Here is a 19383-nt window from a genome sequence, read left to right as displayed (position 1 = left end):
GGTAAACTAAAAATCCTACTTTTGTGGAGCTTAAATTCTTTCAAGATTTTTTTTTTCGTATTAGCTAAATGAAGAGTCTGTTGCTCTTAAAAATACATGTCACAACACTTTTTTGTCCTGCCTTAGTGCTGGTCAAAGCCTTCAGAAAATTGCTGTACTGTGTGTACTGTATGCATTAAATTAATTAGTAAGCCAAAAGTTAAAAGGATGACCAACTGACAAGATAAAATGGGAGTTTGTGAAGTTCTGCAGCCCCCCGTATATATCATCTCAGCTTTTATTCCAAAAATTCCACTGGAGTGCTCTTGTAGTTGTCTTTTTGGGAAAACATTTTTTTTTTTTTTTTTTTTTTTTTTGACAGACAGAGATCACAAGTAGGCAGAGAGAGAGGGTAAACCAGGCTTCCCGCGGAGCAGAGAGCCTGGTGAGGGGCTCAATCCCAGGATCCTGGGACCATGATCTGAGCCGAAGGCAGGGGCTTTAACCCGCTGAGCCACCCAGGTGCCCTGGGAAAACATTTTAGTTGGCTACATTATATTACCTTTCTTGGGGGCTGTTTTAATTATGCCATTTATTAAAATCATAAAGCATACCATAATAAACATCTTTAGCTAAGTCATATGGATACTTTTATGTTCTTGATACCTACTTCATAGAAGTATTTTGGCAGCAGGCTCGGTTTACAGTCTCACTAGTTGTTTGTGGGATTTCTTTCCCCGTAAGATTTTATTATTTAAATAATCTCTACACCCAGTGTGAGGCTTGAACTCACAACCCAGAGTTCAAGAGTCACATACTCCACTGACTGAGTCACCCAGGCACCGAGAGAAGATATTCTTTTTTTTTTTTTTTTAAGATTTTATTTATTTGACAGAGAGGGAACACAAGCTAGAGGAGTGGGAGAGGGAGAAGCAGATTCACTGTGGAGCAGGCCTCGATCCCAGGACCCTGGGATCATGACCTGAGCTGAAGGCAGATGATTAATGACTGAGCCACGCCACCCAGGTGCCCCCAGAGAAGATAGTCTTAATTCACTTTTGGTTCCTGTTTTATTCTTTGGCTCATAACTCAGCAGTTCGGGGAAACTTTAAAAAGTCTTAGGTATTTCTAAATATCTGGAAAGTGCTTATTTGGGAGTTTTGTGCGTATATTGACTCTTCAAGAGTTTTATTATTCAAAACATAATGTATTAAAGAAATGCCAGGCTTGGGATTAATAATCTTTTGTTCTAGTCTTGTCTTTGCTACCATAGAGCTATGTAAGCTTGGGAAGAAAAGTCACTGAACTTTCCTGAGCCTCCGTTTTCATGGTCTATAAAATAAGGCATTCAAGATTCTAATATATTTTCTTGGTCTTCAGTCTGGATACACAATATCTGTTACAGAATTCTGATTGGAATAGTAAAAGTTGAATGATAATCCTAATAAGTAGTGTGTTGAAAACTGACAACTTTAATATCTGTATTTATACAGTGTCTGTTTAAAACAATTGTATTAGTTTCTTGGGGCACTTTCTTGGGTAACAGCACAAATTGAGTGATAAAACAACAGAAATTTGTTTTCTTATAGTTCTGGAGGCTAGAATTCTAAAGTCAGGATAGAGGGAAGGCCAACACCCCCTTTGAAGATTCTAGGGAAGAATCTTTACTTGCTGCTTCTAAGTTTCTGGTGGTTGCTGATAGTCCTTTGTGTTCCTCCTTAAAAAGCATTATTCCTGTTTCTGCCTCTGTCCTCACTTGGGCATCTTGTCTCTGTGTGTCTGTGCCCAAATTTCCCTCCTAAAAGAACATTAGTCATATTGGGATTTAGGGCCCACAGTAGGGCTCATTTTAACCCAGTGATGTCTGCAAAGACCCTAATTCCAAGTAAGGATCCATTTATAGGTTTTAGGTTGCATAAATTTTGGAGGGATACTGTTCAAGCCTTTATAACACGTAAGCAATAAAATATATCCCAAAGGTAAATTAATGTGCATTTGGTCTCCTATCACTATAATAACAGAAGTCTTTGAGCATTTACTGCATGCCAGGCGCTGTGCTAAGCGTTTTACTATTATTTACAAAACTAAAGGTAAACCATTGGCGTGTCAGAGAAGAAAGCGGTTTGTTCATGGTCAAGTAAACATGTGAGCACAGAGCTGAGGTACAAGCATTTGACTGTTGCTCAAGTTAGTTGCTTCCTAGAGCTTGCCTACTTTTTGAGTTACTAAAATTTTTAACGGCCTGTGTTTTGGTAAAGTGGTTTGATATTCCCATTTCCTATCCTCCAAGATTTGTTATGAGATGAATCTAGACTTGGTGGTAAACTGTAGAGCTGTAACATGTCTTGGTTGGGGAATAAGAGGCTGAAGCTTTCTTTTTCTTTTTAAGGATTTACTCTCTAGCATGTTAACTTCAATTTTCTGAAAGTGACATATTCAAAAAATAAATAAAGTATTTTGAGAACTACCACTAGTTGATTACCAGTTTCTTTCCTGTCAGAAATTAAGTATTAACTTCCAGGTTGAGAGAATCTTGAGAGTTTCTTTTGGGAGTAATGATTCCTGTTGCTTTTTGGAGAAAAAGAATACAGTGTTTAGGAGTTCCTCTGCACACTGCTCCTTACTATTTTAATTTTCATGATCATTGAGCTTTTTTTTTTAAGATGCTCCCTTGTCTTATAGAATGAGAAAGGAGAACAATATATGTACCTGGACTGTGTATATAGACAAGTATGTTCATGTATTCTTGTTTAGTGCACAGAGCAAATCTTACAGCTTACATGTTTGTAAGAGGCAGAGCCAAATTTGAACTCAGCTATTTATCTGACTCCAAAGCATTTTCTAACACTCTGCTGTTACGTTCTTTCGTCTTCATTATATGTCTCGAGCATATTTATTGACATTTCATTCTTGCTAAATCAAACTGAGGGGTAAATCACAGGGACCACATGGGTTTTGTTGTTAAAGGAGACTTCTTAACACAGTCTTCAATATCCATGTCTAATACAAAACATACCGGTTTTCTTTTATTTATTCTGACTGATCTGTAAAATTACATAGCAGTTACTAACTGAAGGTGGACATATTATTGGGAATGAGAGACAGAAGACCATTGAAGTTTCTGGATAGGAAGGGAGCTGAAGGGAATAGTAGTAGAAGCCTAGAAATACACCTTTGTCTTCAAAAGTGATGTAAAGCAGTTGACATTCCCATCTTAGAGGGTTATAAGACATTGTGGACAGCTATGTCTTGTCTAGGTAGCCCAGCATGGTTCCTGTGGAACTGATCTGCAGGGAGACCACTGATTTATCTTAAGATGGGTAAGGAAGATTGACCTACTCAGAATGAAAAGGGGAGGGAGTATGTGAAATTGCATCTTAATTTTGTGTTATAAATTAAGAGGTGATTTTTTAAATCTTGTACTTTGGTTCCATATATTATTTGAAATTGTTGAAATAGCAATTAAGTCTACAGCTTAAGTTTTTTCTGTTCTTTCCTTTTAGCTTTCTTTCTTTTGCCCCATTTTATAATCAGGCTTAGCATAATTCCTTCTACCAATTCTTCTTTTTTTAGTTTGGTTCATACTATTTTTTTCTTCCTTTTTTTGACTTCTGTAGGGCAGCTTTATGTTTCCACAGAGGAATAATGTATAAGGATATATTATGACTGCATGCAGCTATGATCCATCCCAGGTCCGTGGATCCTTTTATAGGATTTTTCTAGGTCTAGGGGCCTGGGCATGATTCTGGTTTTGACTTGAGCAGTGGTGAAGAATGGGGAGACTCTCCCAGTCTTTGTATCTTGGCCTCTGCTAGTTTGCGGTCTATTTTAGAGTGCAGTAATAGCCTTGAGATGCCCACTCCCATTTAATCCTCACATTGTCCTTTCTTCTTTAGCATTTTACACCTTCTCATGTACTACATAAAATTATTTACTCAAGTTGTTTATTATCTGTCTTCCCCAGGATTGGAATGTAGTAAGCACTTTCAGGGATGGGTTTGGATGAGGATTACCGGGGTAGAAGGATATGTCTCTCCTTTCCTGTATTCCCAGCCCCTAAAACAATGTCAATAAGTTGATAATTGATGGCCTGATCTGAGTGAATGAAAGAACATGAGGCGTTTGACCCAGTGTTTAGCCCTAGTTCTGCCATGGATTGGCCTGTTGACATGACCTTCAACCTCCATCCTCTCTGGATCTATAAAATGATTTGGAATAAGTGGTCCCTACCAGATCTTTTTAACTCTCAGGAGAGTGCTCTTGTTGTCTTTCAGAGAGGTGTTCATTTTAAGAGATTATTCAGTGGTTTAAGGAAAAAGTTTTCTCTCTGGAAAATAGTGACTATTGTATCCTGACTTATCTTCTGACAGTTGTCAGAATTGTTACACATTTCCTTTCTTGTTACACATTTCCTTTCTTGGTGTATGATTCTGCTAGGGAATATGGGGGATTCAAATATATTTGTATTTTGTCTAAGTCTTTAGAGGGCTTAACATAAGTTAATAAAACATGGAGGCGATAATAAAATAAATTGGCCCCAAGGTTCTGCTCTGGAAATGAGATTCAAATATACAGAATGTAGGGCAATAATCCCAATGCTTCAGAAACTCTGATAATGTAGATAAAACAAGTAGGGCCCAGTTAACCGGGGGCATTTTCTTGAAAGGAGATGGGACTTGGATTTGACAAGCTCTTTGAAAGGATGAGTGACATTTTGTATAAAAATATTTTTAAAGGGCAGAATCAGTATGAACAAAGGAAGTAAGAGAAGAGTATTGCAACCTTTAATTGCATTTATTTATCTAGTAACTATATTGTAATAACCTCCCTCTCAGTGGTAACAAACTCATACACATGCAGACATTTTCTAGGAGATAATGAGACCAGTGTAACTGTAACCAGGGCTCTTAAGCAGGGAAGATGTTGAATGTACTATTTTAAGAAGGGAATAGTGTGCAGGATAACTGGTTTTTGTGAATAGTTTTTACTTTATGAAGTTTATGAAGTTTGTTTTATGCTGTTATTGAGAGAAGAAAATATTTTTCAGCAGTTTTTTTTTAGCCAGAGAAACTTCATTCTGAGGCAAGGGCAAACCTTTCTAAATGGTCTTTCCCCCCCTTTCTGAGGAGTTTCCAGTTCATTTTCTACATAGGCTAGTCATAGTCTTATTCCAGGATAGGTAAGTGTTGTTTCTCTTGCTTGGGATGTAACTCTTTTTTTTTTTTTTTTCTTCATGTTTAGGAGGAAACAGAATTCCATTGTTCTTTCTTAAGATCAGCCCCCCTCCCCCATTTCATCTCTTGCATCCCCTATTTCATTAGAGATTTTTGAGTTAGACAGGACCATAGGAATGGATCATGTAGTTCACTGGCTATGACAAGAGTCTGTGTCATAATGGCTATGGAACTCAAATTGATACAGTCAAAATCTTTTAAGTCCTGACATTTATATTTTAAGATGGTCACTGGGGGGATTCTGATGCTGAGTCAAGATCGAGGAAGTCTAATATGTTTCAATTTAGAGCTTGCCTTAGGACTTACCCGTGGAGCTTTTTAAAAAATGTAGACTACCCAGCCATAACCCCAGGGACTTGGAGTAAATCTGATGTTGAAGCTGGGCAGATATAGCTTGATAAGTTTTCCCAGGTGATTCTAATACAGAATTACCTTTAAGAGATTTACTAGTCAGATCTTCTTATTTTCTAAATCAGGAAAGGAAAACCAAAGACAAAAAGCCCTGGCTACTTTCATCCCACTCTTTTCTCTTATACAGTGTCAAAACTTGGTTTTGGTTACCTCTGTTTGAGTTCATTTTGAGATTCATGTGTGTGGCTTTTTGTTTGTTTTATAGTATGAGCTCACTTATGTCTTTACCAAGCTACACCCTGGTTGACTGGATAGGATTTGTAGAGTCATTTTAAGTTTCTTCTTATATTTTTTAATTCCTGGGATAACTGTAAGAACCGACTTTGAAATTGTGAAGCAGGAACCTAAGAGTGTTATTTATGCTTATAGAAACAGGTGCCTTTGGGCACTTGGGTGGCTCAGTGGGTTAAGCCGCTGCCTTCGGCTCAGGTCATGATCTTGGGGTCCTGGGATCGAGTCCCACATCGGGCTCTCTGCTGAACAGAGCCTGCTTCCCTCTCTCTCTCTCTGCCTGCCTCTCTATCTACTTGTGATAGAGAGAGATCTCTGTCAAATAAATAAATAAAATCTTAAAAAAAAAAAAAAAGAAACAGGTGCCTTTGGAACAGCTCTGTTTTAAGTTCTTGGTTTGTAATATATTGTAGGGAGTGCACTGTTCCACCTTTGTAACAGGTAAAATTTTGATTGCTTATCACTTATATTTGTAGCACTTAACATTTATATTCGTAGCACTTAAGGTAATCTTTAAGCCACATCTGTGATCAAGTTACCTAGAAAAATTGCATTGCTGCTGTTACCACAGTATAGTCTAGTTAGTAATACAGTATAAATTACCATACTCTACTAAAGATTCCAGACTAAAAGATACTAAAGGGAACAAGCCTATGTAGGTCATAGCATTTGAGTGGGAAAAGGGGGGAAACTATGGTATTCTTTATGTTGAAATAACTCTTGGGAAAATAAAACTGCTGGTAGTGTTGTTTTTGTTTGAGAACCATAGGAAAAGGGAAGGGGGCTTTGGTAAACCAGTCCCCTGCCCCTAACTCTTGTGATACTAACTTGTAAATTAAATGTGTAATTTATGGTACCATTCACTGATGCTGCTCTTCTGTCTTGCAGGGGTTGATAGTTCTTGGAGAGGCACCTCCCCCAGAACATGCAACAACAGACTTATTTCTTCCACTTAGTTCTGAAGTGAAGACAGATCATGGGAATGATAAATTGGTAAGTATAAAAGACAGAAAAGGGGGAATGAGCGAGAATTCTGGCATTTGCTTCAGTACACAGTTATTCCCTGTAACAAGGATCCTGGCATTTTTTTTTTTTTTAAGATTTTATTTATTTGTTTGACAGACAGAGATCACAAGTAAGCAGGGAGGCAGACAGAGAGAGAGGCGGAAGCAGGCTCTCCGAGGAGCAGAGAGCCCGATGTGGGGCTCAATCCCAGGACCCTGGGATCATGACCTGAGCCCAAGGCAGAGGCTTTAACCCACTGAGCCACCCGGGTGCCCAAGGATCCTGGCATTTTTTGAAGGAAGGGGACTGTATCCCCTTTTATCACTTTTGGCATTTCAAGGCCTGAATTCCTGAGTAGAGTGGCACAGGGCCCCTCCTGCAGCTGTGTAGTCGACCTTGATTTTGAAAGCAACTCCTAACTCAAGACAACAGCCAGAGCAAGTGTGGCATTGTGGGGTATTACTAAGAATCAGGAGACCATGTGGCTCTGACACCTTCACAAGTAAAACAGCCTTTCTGGGCCACTACAAAATGGAAAGGTTGGACTAGAGGTTTAACTTACAAAGATGTTGAAAGCTCTCTCTGAGAGCTTTCTGTCATGAGAGTCATCATCATGAGAGTCTTCTGTCATGAGAGTAAAGCTGTCATTTTCTGTAAGTTTCTGTATCCTTAGAGCCTAGGCCATATCTTCCTCTTCCATGTTTCCTTCTCTTTTTCTATTTCCTCAGACCCCAAATTAATTTTTTTAACTTCTGAGCCCCAAGAGCGCTTTTTTATTTGTTTCAGGTCCCCCCGCCCCAGAAGCTCATTGGCTTTTATGAATATTAACATTTCTTGATTTAAGTCATTCGTTAGAAATTCCAGGGTCCCATGACAGTGGTTTGTTTGGGAGGCTAGAGTGCTAGGTCTTTGCATCTGCAAATCAGCAAAGCTTGTTATCCTTTATTACCATTTTAAGCAAGAATTCATGTGGTATGGTGGAAACTAACTTTCCTAATGACAGAACTTAAAGCCAGGGATAAATGTGAAGACATTAAGAAATTAATGGTTCTTAACTGGAAAATGGTTTTAAAGAAATTAAAGAGTAGAATGCCAGATTTTGCTAGTATTCAAGTCCACGGTGTGAGTTCATTATAAACTATCTGTAGAATTATTTTTTACAAATGATTTGTGAAACTGTTTTAGTGATTGCTCTAGACACGAAAAAAGTTGTTACAAGTGAGAGAACATGGGTAAGGTCACCTGGTGCTTGGTGATATGAGGTACAGGAAACATGAGATCTGAGGCACATGTGATTGGGAGTGAGTTTTGTAAAGATATTTATATATTTGTATATTTAGGAATTCCAAAAATTTTTGGACAGTCTCTTGTCAGGTTTTTCTCACCTCAGTGCTTGTGAAGGATAGGACGTGACAGTCTCTCATTGTGTTTCTGATGCTCATTGTGTTTACACATGTTCACATACGTGCATGTGCATGCAGCCCTTAGGGATTTGTCCCTTTTCCTATCCACTATTCAATTGCATGAGTATGCTAGTATTAGAGCGTATGATTCTTTTTTTTTTTTTAAAGATTTTTTTTTTTATTTTTATTTATTTGACAGAGAGAGATCACAAGTAGACAGGCAGGCAGAGAGAGAGAGGGAAGCAGGCTCGCTGCTGAGCAGAGAGCCCGATGCGGGACTCAATCCCAGGACCCCGAGATCATGACCTGAGCCGAAGGCAGCGGCTTAAACCACTGAGCCACCCAGGCGCCCTAGATCGTATGATTCTTGAAGGTCAAGATCATCTTCCTCCTACCTGATATGTCAACTGCCAAGCAAGAGTTTTTCACTGTAGGAAGGCCTTTTAAAGTTCCTGGTTTGTAATATATTGTAGGGACTGGAATGTTCACCTTTGTTCATGTAGTAGTTTTGGTTGCTCAAATACAGTTGGCTTACTTAGAATTATATAAATTTGTAGCACTTAAGGTAATCCTTAAACTACATCTTTAATTTTGCCTTTTTGTTATCCAGCTTTTCTGAAAAGTGATTTATACCTCTTCTTCAGTTTTGCTTTAAAAATTCTTAAGTCACACTTGACACAGGGGCAGCTGTAAATTTTCATACTCATATTTAACCAGCCAATTTTCCATTTCTATTTTGCATATTAATTTTTTTTCTAAAATGGAAGTATTTATTGCCCCCCTTTTTTACTTTTCCCTTTCAAAAAACATTTGAAGACTGTGTTTTAAGAATAATTATGTCAAAGATGTTTGTTTTGTTGCGCCGTGTTGTTCATTTTTGTATCTTCACTTCTGAAACTCACCAAAAAAGCCAAAGAGGATTTTTTTTTAACCTATCAAGATACAGTTTCAAGAAGTTTAACACAGTTTTCAAAGATATACATTGTGACTTCTGATAAAGGTGAGAATGATGAGTGCTGGAATGAGATTACTTGGTAGCCCCCAAAACTTACAATAGCCTATAAGAATAATAAAGCCATTACCTTCAGAGTTACGTTTTCAACTAGACACAGATGAGTTTTAACTCCTCAGTGTTCTAAAAATAAACATCCAGCTTGAGGCATCTGAGCCCTAATCAGGTATAAATAGTAAGTAAAACAAAGTTAAGTAATTTATTGAGAGTTATATGATCCTAGGAAGGCTTGTTTAGATGAAGTTCAAGTGTTACACTGAAAGGACACATAATCATCTTTTTGCCTTATTTACAAACTGAATGAGTGTTTCTTGACTGAACTATATATATCTGCTTTGGTTAGGAGCACAGTACAGATATGGCGGAAACTGAATTATTTTAGAGACTGGATACATGGGTGAGCCTTTTTAGAACTATGAAGACAGCAGGAAATGTTCCCTGAGATGGAGTGGGGGTTTTTTTTGTTGTTGTTGTTGTTCTTCTATTTTGTTTTGTTTGTTTGTTTTTGAAAAGATTTTATTTATTTATTTGACAGACAGAGATCACAAATAGGCAGAGAAAGAGAGGAAGAAGCAGGCTCCCCGAGGAGCAGAGAGCCTGATGCGGGGCTCAATCCCAAGACCCTGGGATCATGACCTGAGCCGAAGGCAGAGGCTTTAACCCACTGAGCCACCCAGGCACCTCGAATGGGTTTTGTTTTTAAACTACAGAGTAGTGGGGGAGAAGAAGGGAGAAACTCCTAGAAAAATGCCCCTTTAAAAAAACAGCCTTCATTCTGATTTCTAACTCAAAGACAGTTTGAAAGGTAAAAGTAGGTGGAGAGAAACTAAGGGCTTTGCAGGTGCTGATAAAGTCAACTGTTGCACTAATAAATTCAGATATGAAATAAAAAACCTTCTGAACAAAAAGGGTGTGTTCCTGGAAAGAGGAAGTATATAAAGCTGTTGAGAGCTGTTCTCCCATGTTCTAAAATGTCCTTTCCTTCTTTCTTCTCCCACTTCATTCTCCTGAATGAATAGTAGTCCCCTTTTCTCCATTTAAGAATTAATGAGTGAAGAGTGCTGACTTTTACAAGGTGGGAAGAATGCATTTAAAAATTACCAAAGAAATTCAACAATTTCAGACAGAAAACACACTCAAGAGATGAGGGCCTCCTTGGTCCATTTGGTACAGGGTTTTTTTTAGAACTCAGCTAGAGAGCCACCGTCTCCTTGGCTTTCATATTGTCAGAGGTTGGAGGTCACTGCTGCCAAGAAGCTAGAAATTGAGGGAGGGAATAGTGACAAAGGGAGTCATGGGGGTGGAGGGCTTAGTCCCACACTCTATGTAAATCCCTCTCGGATCTTTGAACCCCTTGGTTGGGGTTCAAAATGGAAAATAGGCTGGTTAAATATGAGTATGAAAATTACAACATTAGAATCCCAGCTCATTGAACCCTTGAACTTCACAAAGTTCAATTCAGTAAGTTTTGATAGAGCCTAGTAGAAAGCAGCAGTTGGGCTGCTGAAAGGAGCTGAGCCCACTGCAGGGAAGACAGAATTTTGGAGTTTGAATTCTGTCGTGACTTGGTAAATACCTAGGGCCTGGGCCTTAGACTGAAACCAAGGGCTCTTGCTTTGGGATTTAAAGACTTTCCTGGGACTAAGGGACTCACCACAGGAGTAAGTTTTCAAAAAATCCAAAATTGGCTCATATGTTTCTGTGAAAACATGAAAGTAGTTATACAAAATCAAGGTTCATTTGGTTTCTAACTAAATAGAAATTTGCCTCATAGAGCAAAAATCAGTGTGCTTCTGGGAAAATTAATTGAATCTAGAGTTTATAACATATCATATACAGTATATTACACAGTAACAGTTTTTAGACCTATCAGTAAAAAGAAGAATGTCCTCTTTAGTCATGAGAAAAAAGTCAGTAGAAACTGATCCTGAAGTGGCTCAGATTGGAATTAGGAAATAAGAATAAAAAGCATATAATAAAAATAATTTTAAAGATTTATTACCACCACACTAACCAGCTGAGCTAACCAGCCACTTGTGTTTGAAGATTTAAAGTAAAAGATAGTAAATCTGGGGGAATCTAAGCAGAGAGGTGAAAACTAAAGAAGAATCACATGGAACTTATGGAACACAAATTGGAGAATTAAAAAGTACAGTATCTGAGTAAAAAGGGTACTGGTATACTAAACAGCAGCTTGAAAACTTAGAGAAGAGAAGGGATCGTGGGACAGCTGGTTGCCTTATTCGGTTAAGCATCTGACTCTTGATTTTGCCTCAGGTCATGATCTCAAGGTCATGAGATTGAGTCCCACATGGGTTCCACACTCAGCACACAGTCTGCTTGTCCCTCTCCTTGTGTTTCTTCCCCTGTATGTGTGTTCTCTCACTTTCTCTTACTCTCACTCTCTCTCTCTCAAATAAATAAAATCTTTAAAAAGGGTCAGTGCACATAAGTACCCAACCAAAAAATAGACTGAACATAGAACTGCTCAGAAATGGCCATAGTCCTGGGGAAACAGTAAATATGTATTCTTAGAGTTCCAGAAGGAGGAGAGATTGAGTGGTACTGGTGGGGAGGGATGGAAGTTACGGAAATAACAGCTGGATATTTGAATGAGAAAGATAATTTTAGAGGTTGAAGAAACTCAGAAAATAGTAAGCAGGAGAAACATAACATGGTGATAATGAAAGATGAAGAAAATCTCACAAGTAGCCAGAGGGGAAAAAGATGCATTCCATATAAGTGAATATTGATAAGGATAGGTGACTTCTTTTCAGAAACAATGGAGGACAGACAACGATGGGGTGAGGTCATTAAAATGGGGGTGGGATTTGACCCTTGAGATTCTATACAGGGCTAAAAAAAATTCTTCAAAAATAAAGGTGAAATAAAGTCCTTTTTAGATAAAAGAAAGTTAAGAGGAGTCTCTTGGCAGAATATCTGCACTGAAAAATGTTAAAGAACTTTCTTCAGGTTGAAGGTGAATAATAACAGGTGGAAGCTCAGATCTGTCGGGAATAGAAGGACGGGGAAATACACTTAGTGAGCAGTAAGCATAAGAAAGCTGCTGTGGGTATATTAATAACAGCTAAATAGTTTTTAAGGCAGCAATACCAGAGATAAGGACATTTTACATTGATAAATGCAGTCATTTCATCAGAGGCAGAGGAGTCATGAGGGTGGGTACTTCAAGTACCTGAAGCATAAGTACACGCACACTGAAGGGATAGGTAAATCCATAATCATATTTGGAAATTCTCACACTCCCAACTCAGTAATTGACAGGATTACTAAAAAAATGAGGAAATAAAAGATCCAAACAACACTGCCGGACACCTTGACCTGTTGGACGCGTGTAGAACACTGCTTTTTCCCCACACTTCCCATACCTTCTTGGGCGAAGTGGGAGTAATAATGTAAGTCCTTACTCTGTTATCTCCGTTTCCAAACTCCAAAGATCTCTGAGAACCAAAAGTGGTTTTCCTAAGTCCTGCATCAAGGTCATTTGGCAGCAAAATTTGACCTGAAGTGATATTTGTTAAGACTCTTTATATTTTTAATTGTCTATACCTTTTGAAGCAGAAATATTAATGTATTTGATTTTTTAAAAAATTAAGACTATTTTGGGGTGAGCAGTTTAAGGTTGATGGCAAAATTGAGCAGAAGAGAGAGATTTCCCATCTACCACCTGCCTGGCATGGCACTCCTGCCTCGGGTAGTCTAATCCATGGTTAATGTCTCCCACTAAGGTGGTACATTTGTTACAAGTGATAAGCCTACATTGACATACCACAGCCACCCAAGGGCCATAGTTTACATTACAATTCATTCTTGGTGTTCACATTCTTTGGGTTTGGATTTGTTTTTTATTTTGAAGCACTTAACCCAGTACATATAGTGTATGACTTTGTAAAAGTCTGTATGAATTTCCATGCATATCAGCCTTCAGGGGTCTTAGGTAAGAGTGGCTCTGTTTTTGTACCTCATTAGAATGGTTGATAATTAGCTATTGAAGAAGTATACTATGCTTTTTTTTTTTTTTAAAGATTTTATTTATTTATTTGCCAGAGAGAGAGGAGGAAGCAGGCTCCCTGCTGAGCAGAGAGCCTGATGTGGGACTCGATCCCAGGACCCTGATCATGACCTGAGCCGAAGGCAGCGGCTCAACCCACTGAGCCACCCAGGCGCCCCAGTATACTATGCTTTTAACAGCATTTGGTCCATAATAAATGTTTGGTTAAAGCTTATTTTTCCAGACCCTACTGTGTGTCTAGGAAACACCTATTAGCAGAACCAGGTATCTTCCTTTGAGAGCTTTCATAGTCTTACAACAGGTGTATAACGGGGGAATAAAGAGGAAAAATACTCACTTCTGAGGGAGGTCAGGAGAGGTAGCATAATAGAGAAGGAATAATAGAGAAGTGCTGAGTCCTTGTCCCTTCCAACAGGGAGGATACTGCTTGTATAATATGAAAGGCTTGAGAGAGTCGGCATTGTAGAGGAACTAGAAATACTTTTCCTTGATGGAGTGTTGGATGATTGGGCCAATTCATAATGGGTTTTGTATTTATCTTAATGAGCTTATATACTTTATCCTGTAAGGTGACAGGAAGCTGCAGACTGATCCTAGATTTTTGTATGATGAAATTTGCTTTACTCAGTAATGCTGGGTAAACTTCTCTCCTTTTAAAAAAACTTTTTAAAAATGATTTTAAACTGGGGCGCTTGGGTGGCCCAGTGGGTTAAAGCCCCTGCCTTTGACTCAGGTCATGATCCCAGGGTCCTGGGATCGAGCTCTGCTCTCTGCTCAGCGGGGAGCCCACTTCCTCCTCTCTCTCTGCCTGCTTCGCTGCCTACCTGTGATCTCTGTCAAATAAATAAAATCTTAAAAAAAAAAGATTTTAAACTTAAAAGTTACAAAAGTAGCACTTGGGGTCCTACGTGCCCTTCACGCAGCTTCCTATAGTGTGGTTAACTTACATAATCATTGTACAATGATCAGAACCAGGAATTAACATAATACTATTCAGATATTATTCAAATTTCACTCATTTTCTCACTGATGGGGGGGGGTATCCAAAATCTGCATTTGGTTGTCCTTTTTCTTTAAATCTCTTCCAAACTCTGATGGTTCCCCCTCTTTGTTGTCTTTCATGGCCTTAGTACAAAAAATACTGGTCTGTTATTTTGTATGTTCCTCCCGATTGGGGTCACTTGATGTTTTATCTTTCTTAGAGGTTATACATTTATCACAGTAATACCACAGCAGTGATACCGTGCCCTTCTCAGTGCTCTCTACTGATGTAGATGTGTGATGGTGGTGGTGATAGCTTCTTTCACTTGGTTAAGGCAGCGCCTGCGAGCCTTCCCCACTATAAATTTAGTTTTTTTCCCTTTGTAATGAATGTCTGTCTCACAAGGAGAAGTACTATGTAGTATTCTCTTGCTCATTATACTTTAATCACAGTTTTATCATCTTCGTAGTGGGTTTGGCCTACAACAGTTTTTATGTGGTGTTGACTGAATAATTTTCTGTATTTGTTTGTTGGAATTCTGTTAGGAAGAGCTGTCTTTTCTCATCTATTTATGTATTTATTCAGATGTTTATATCAGAATGGATTCGTGGATATTAGTTTTGTTTTATGGATATAATCTGTTACTACTATTCAGTTGCTCTACTTGTTGAGACAACTTTTTCGTATTGGGTCTCTTTCATCTTGGTTCCTGTGTCTTTTCAACATGTTCCCCTCAGTTAGTGAGTATTCACTTTGAGGCATCAAAAGATGTTCTAAGCTCATCTTGTATTTTACCTGCTACAGCCCTGGTTCCTTTTATTGGGCAACAGAGTTCAGAAACCAAGATCTGGGTACTAGTTAAGCTTATTGCTGCTTGGTGTCATTGCTTCTAGGACTTCTCAACAGACAAAGCTGGGAAACATATGTATGCTCAGGCATATATATGCATACATATGTATGCACATGGGTGGTATATATTAAAAACTGTAAGTCCAGGGACGCCTGGGTGGCTCAGTCGGTTAAGCCACTGCCTTTGGCTCAGGTCATGATCCCAGAGTCCTGGGATCGAGTCCCGCATTGGGCTCCTTGCTTGGCAGGGAGCCTGCTTCTCTCTCTGCCTCTGCCTGCCACTCTGCCTGCTAGTGCTCTCTCTCTCTCTCTCTCTGACAAATAAATAAATAAAGTCTTTAAAAAAAAAAAAAACGAAGTCAATATTTATACCAGTCCCAACACCACAGCCTTCCCTCCTTCCTTATTGATAGTCATTTTTACCACACAAAGTAATTTCATAATTGCCAACTCATATCGCTGTGAGAATGTATTTACTAACCAGAGGACAATATCATGTACAATATCTTTGCCCTCTAACATGCAGTCAGAATTCTATTTTCTGAAGTTTTACTTCAGTTAAGTTTTTTGCCCTCATCCTTTCAGTGTGCTGTGTAATTGTTCTGTAATACAGTTAGGTTCTTTTGTTACTGTGATATTCCACTTTTTCTTTCCCACACACAATGGTTGATGATGATGGTGATTATTTCAGATTTTATCTATTTGAGAGAGAAGAAGAGAGACCACAAGCTGGTGGGGGAGAGGGAGAGAGAGAAGCAGACTCCCTGCTAAGCAGGGAGCCCAATATGGGGCTGGATCCCACAACCCAGGGTTCATGACCTTAGCCAAAGGCAGACACTTAACTGACTGAGCCACCCAGATGCCCCTTTATTAGTATTTTTTGAGTATGTGAAGCATTACTACATTTCTCAGAGTCAGAGCTGTACAAAAGAGAGTTTTCCCCTTCTGTCCATACTGTTCCCACCTTCTGTAGGTGGCCATTTTCATTAGTTTTGGATTAGCTTTCCTTTATTTCTTTTTTATAAATGAGTAAGTGACATGTATATTTTCTTATATTCCCTTTTTTCTTCCAGGAAAGGTAATTACTAAGTAAATATTTTATAAAGGACTAGATTTGAAATTGAGATTTGTTTAACAAAATACTGCTTCTGTGGCTTTTGACAGATGACTTCATTATTTGTGTTTATTTCTATTTGTAAAATAAGCCTCGTTTCTTTTACCTCTTACTTTGTGAAGTGGTGGTGATAACAAGTCAGAGGATAAATGCTTTCTCAGAAGAAAGGCATGCTAAAAATGTAAGCTCTTTTTCTTTTTAAACAGTCCAGGCTATAATCTTCTACCGTTGGTTAAAGCCAAAACAGCTTGGGTGGGGGGGGGGCGCGTTGAAGTTTTGCAGTCACCAGGGACAATGAGTAGTGCATTGGCCCAACAAGGATTTTGGGATAGAGTAGAGTGATAGGAGCTGAGGAGTATTTGATTTACCATATTTTAAAAAAAAAAGAAAAAAAAGACTAATTAGGACTATTAAAATAGGGATGTGGATAAATAAGTTGAACAAAAATTTAGGACTGTTTTTAGTAGTCGCTGTACTTCTCTAGTTTCTTGATGCGTATTTTCAGTGTGTGGGTAAATATCAATCTCTGATGCAGTAGCCTTTGGACTTGTGCTGATGGAAATTTTTCACCGTAAATGATTCAGGGGTGCTTAGCTGGCTCCAGTCAGGAACATGTGACTCTTGACCTCGGGGTCATGAGTTCAAGCCCCATGTTGAGTGGAGAGACCACATACATACATATCTATTTTAAAAATTCAAAATTACCTTTGCATAATTGTACAGATTTTTTAAAAAGATTTATCTTTTTGAGAGAGAGCACACGCATTCACAGGAGCAGATGGGACAGAGGGAGAGAAGCATACTCCCTGCATGTCCCTCCCTGCTGAGCATGGAGCCCAATAGGGGTCTTGAACCCACAAACCTGAGATCCTGACCTGAGCTGAGACCAAGAGTCTGTTGCTTAACTGACTGAGCCACCCAGGCACCCCTGTAGAGATTTTCTTTTAACCTCAATATAGAGACATAGGAAAGTGAGGCATATATGGTCCCAGTATGCAGAAGTGGAAACTTAAGTAACTTACTTAATGGAAGTAGAATTTTCAGAAGGTTCCACTCTGAATTTAGCACAATTTCCTGGTCATGGTACTAGTTCATGGAAATGACTGGTGGTACACCGTTGAGGGCCAGTAATATTTTGGTGATTTTAAACAAGACTACGTTAAGTATCTTTGAGATGAGCTTGGAACATGAAACAATTGATACAAAGCCAAAAGGTTAATTTATTTTCAACCAAGAATAAAAGTTGAATTTGTTAGCTTTTTCTTTCTTTTTTGATAACGTTGGTCAGAAAATGGAACCAAAATGGAACTGTCAAGTTTTCTAAACAAACGTGTTACACTTTAAAAATTGGTATTTCAAGCATTTATGACCTGACATTCATTGAATAACTAAAGATACACATAAATTATGCAGATTATGTGTTGTTAAGTATGTGCCTTTGATATTTACCCTTTGCTTTCTCTACTTCCTGGCAGAGTAAGTTGAGTGGGTATGGATTCTTAGACCCCCAAGAAAATCTACCCCCATAAGGCCATAATTTAACCTAACTTTTCTCTAAAGGCTCTTTGTCATACTTAATTGGTCTGGCCAAAAGAGTGGAATGATGAATCAGACAGATGCCTGCTTAATATGAATAACAAATTTGAATCTCATTGCTGTTACTTTATTCCTTCAGTCAGAAAAGAAATTACTTCAGTAACCCTCCTTGTACTTTAAGATCACCCTTAAAGGTAATCCCCTGAGTCTGTGCTTTTGGGAAACACAGAATTAAAGAGATTTTCTTTACCTCTTCAGCTATTCTACTCTTCTCTTTCGGGCTGTGGGATGCATGAACCCTTAGAGTGTATCTGAATACCACATACAGTTCCAGAGAAGCTCAATAGTAAGTCCTGCTTTCTGGATAGGAGAGCCTGAAAGTCTTTTATCCTTTTTGCAGTTTCCCACTGGAAGACTGTATCTGAGTCATGCATTAGTTTCCTAAAAACACTGATGATGTAAACCACTGCAGTGGTGATGATCAAGCTTAAGTTAGTATGTGGGTTTAACATTGGGGAAGTGCTCATTACTGTATCTCTACCCTCTCTGCACCTTCTGGGTTGCAGGATCGAGAGTGTTTGCTTTTTCTTTCTTTCTTTTTTTTTTTTTAAGGATTTTGTTCATTTATTTGACAGAGAGAGATCACAAGTAGACAGGCAGACAGAGAGAGAGAGAGGGAAGCAGGCTCGCTGCTGAGCAGAGAGCCTGATGCGGCACTCGATCCCAGGACCCTGAGATCATGACCTGAGCCGAAGGCAGTGGCTTAACCCACTGAGCCACCCAGGCACCCCTGTTTGCTTTTTCTTAGTTGTGAATGCATTTAAGTGGCTTTAAGTAAAATTATGCATGTTGTGAGTTGTGTTTTTCTTTTTCCAGATGGAACACTGTTGGAAGATTGGGATTAATATTTTAAGCTCTTTACATTTGAGAATGAATGATGAACCTAATTGCCCCGATGCCCTGCTTTTGGATCTCAGTGTGATTATAGGCTATCTCATGGTCCTCTGATTATGGAGTGTGTTCTTGTATGACTAGAAGCTAGGCACATTCCCTCTGAGGTTCATGCTCTTGATTGCTTGTCACGTGCTGTTTTATCATTGACAAACATTTCTGTGCTAAATAATGTTTTCCCTGTTGCCTTCGGTTTTAATTTGGGGACTGAATTGTCCCCAGGAAAGTTTTAAGTTCCTCTAAGAAAATCAGCAGAATTCACATTGAATATTAATGGCATCTAAATATATATACATTTGTAGGCAGGATAAACAAGATATTAGCAGTTACCTTTAGGTCGTGAGATTACTGGTGTTCTGTGCTTTTTCTTCAGACTTTTTGTACATTTCTGAAATAAGATCTTATTAAAGAATGGCAACATTTTTGTCTTGAATAGGTGTCCTTCCAGTTAATTCTCCCATAATCTCTACAAAATAAACTTTAATTAAATGAGGATTTAACCTGTTACATGGGGACACCTTATAAAACATGTAGATATATAGATCATATCTCTGCCATAATTTAATGTTAAATGCTTTTAAGTGAATGTAAAATTGACTGAAGTTTTTAAGATCAGTATACCAGGGGCACCTGGGTGGCTCAG

At 38.6% G+C, this 19383-nt stretch overlaps 1 protein-coding gene across 5 annotated transcripts in view; it reads left to right on the top strand.

Annotated features, from left to right (window-relative positions):
* Window positions 1-19383, top strand: part of KANSL1 (KAT8 regulatory NSL complex subunit 1) — a 182886-nt gene that overhangs the window by 127862 nt on the left and 35641 nt on the right. For all 5 annotated transcript variants that reach the window (XM_045984617.1, XM_045984616.1, XM_045984615.1 and 2 more), the window contains one exon: window positions 6744-6848. In XM_045984617.1, coding sequence (XP_045840573.1) covers window positions 6744-6848 — 105 coding nt within the window. The remainder of the gene's footprint in view (window positions 1-6743; window positions 6849-19383) is intronic.

This window comes from Meles meles, chromosome 18, assembly GCF_922984935.1.
Source record: "Meles meles chromosome 18, mMelMel3.1 paternal haplotype, whole genome shotgun sequence".
NCBI lineage: Eukaryota > Metazoa > Chordata > Mammalia > Carnivora > Mustelidae > Meles > Meles meles.
Note: the sequence above shows the minus strand (reverse complement) of the source record. Positions and strands in the feature narration are given on the sequence as shown.